This window comes from Crocodylus porosus, unplaced genomic scaffold, assembly GCF_001723895.1.
Source record: "Crocodylus porosus isolate Cpor-Errol unplaced genomic scaffold, CroPor_comp1, whole genome shotgun sequence".
Classification (NCBI taxonomy): domain Eukaryota; kingdom Metazoa; phylum Chordata; order Crocodylia; family Crocodylidae; genus Crocodylus; species Crocodylus porosus.
The window spans coordinates 19,152,674-19,154,100 of NW_017728910.1; the positions used below are offsets into that span (position 1 = coordinate 19,152,674).

The following is a 1,427-nucleotide window of genomic DNA, read 5'->3' on the forward strand; positions in this document are numbered from 1 at the left end:
CTTTATTTTTCAGGAAACTCCATGTCTAGAGCTGGAATTTGATTGGTTTAGCAGTCCTGTAAAGTTTCCAGACATGACAGTGATTGAAGAACATGCCAACTGGGCTATCGCTCGAGAACTAGGGTGTAATTACAGCCACGCAGGGCTGGTAAGAAGAACTTATTTTCCAGACTTAGCTGCTACACATCTTAAGATTTTAATATTTTGAAGTACTTGAATAGTGAAGAGCAAAGCTTTTACGTTGGAGTTAGAAATTTCAACGCACACACACATCACACTTATCAAATTCATGTTGTTAAACATCAGACAAGAAGCTGACAAGAGGTTCTGTCTCTTGCAGCGAACTATGTACGCTTCGCTGATCAACCAAAACCTTTTACGGGTAGAACTGTCTTACGCTGCAAACAGTTTGGGACTTTTTGAGGCTTACTTAAGCAGCTTGTCTGGATGTCTGGACTTGAGGTTAATTTTGCAAAAAGTAATACAATTAAGTTCTTCATCAATGGCATTTTTTTAGTTCTGTCCTCCTGTCACAGTTTGCTCTCTGTTGTAGATAGACACTGTAAAATCTGCCTTTTCAATCTAAATGTGCGTGTAATCCTTTACTTTCTTCTGCAAAACCAGTCTTTTACCCTTTTGCTTTTTAGTAGCAAGTTGGCTTGTTTGTTTCACCATTTCTTGACTATTAATAGTAAGAACAGAAGCATTCCTATAGGCAGAGCCCCATTTATTCTGTGATTCTGTGGCCTTAAATTTGCCACCAGATCTGTCCTTTGCTGCATGCTTGCACTATAGGCTCTGAGTTTCCTTTTAATTACATTTCTAATCCAGAAAACGTGAATAAACTCTTAAATATGCATGAAAAATGATTGTGCGCTTTCTGAAACACTTTTCCATTCGGTTCAGTGGACTGTTGGTTCTGATTAATAAAATGACCACTTAGGTTCAGCTTATCACAGAGTGCATGGGGCTGAGTAGAATTGCATTCTACATAACAGATTTTTTTAACCCTAAACTGGTTAACAGCCAGGCTGTTTCTTGCTTATGTAAAGTATACCTAACTCTTCACTATATGGAACAACAGAATTAACTAATTACTATAATCCCATACTTTTGAGAAGCAAGAATTCTTACTAGGCCCCCTATGTTTCCTTCCAAAAACCTTTTGTGTTGTTTTTACAAACAAATACTCTATACTCACTTCGGCGTGCATGACATACCCAAGTTTGTGTCAGTTCATTCCCGTAATGCTTTTAAAATGTCCTAGTCCTGCAGACATCACTTTGAGGTTGAGAGTTCACTGCTGGATATGTTTGTAGGTCAGGCGTTAATGGCCTCTTCCAATTCTGTTAAAAATACAAGTTTATTTCCCAGGATTTTTATGAGATTTGTTTCTCATTTTAGTCCAAACTCTCTTTTCCTCCTCC

General features: G+C 37.9%; 1 protein-coding gene across 1 annotated transcript in view; it reads left to right on the forward strand.

Moving 5' to 3' along the window:
- PIK3CA (phosphatidylinositol-4,5-bisphosphate 3-kinase catalytic subunit alpha) overlaps positions 1 to 1,427 on the forward strand; it is a 64,153-nt gene that overhangs the window by 39,880 nt on the left and 22,846 nt on the right. Inside the window, exon 8 of the mRNA XM_019532520.1 lies at positions 14 to 148. Within this exon, the coding sequence (XP_019388065.1) occupies positions 14 to 148 (135 nt within the window). The remainder of the gene's footprint in view (positions 1 to 13; positions 149 to 1,427) is intronic.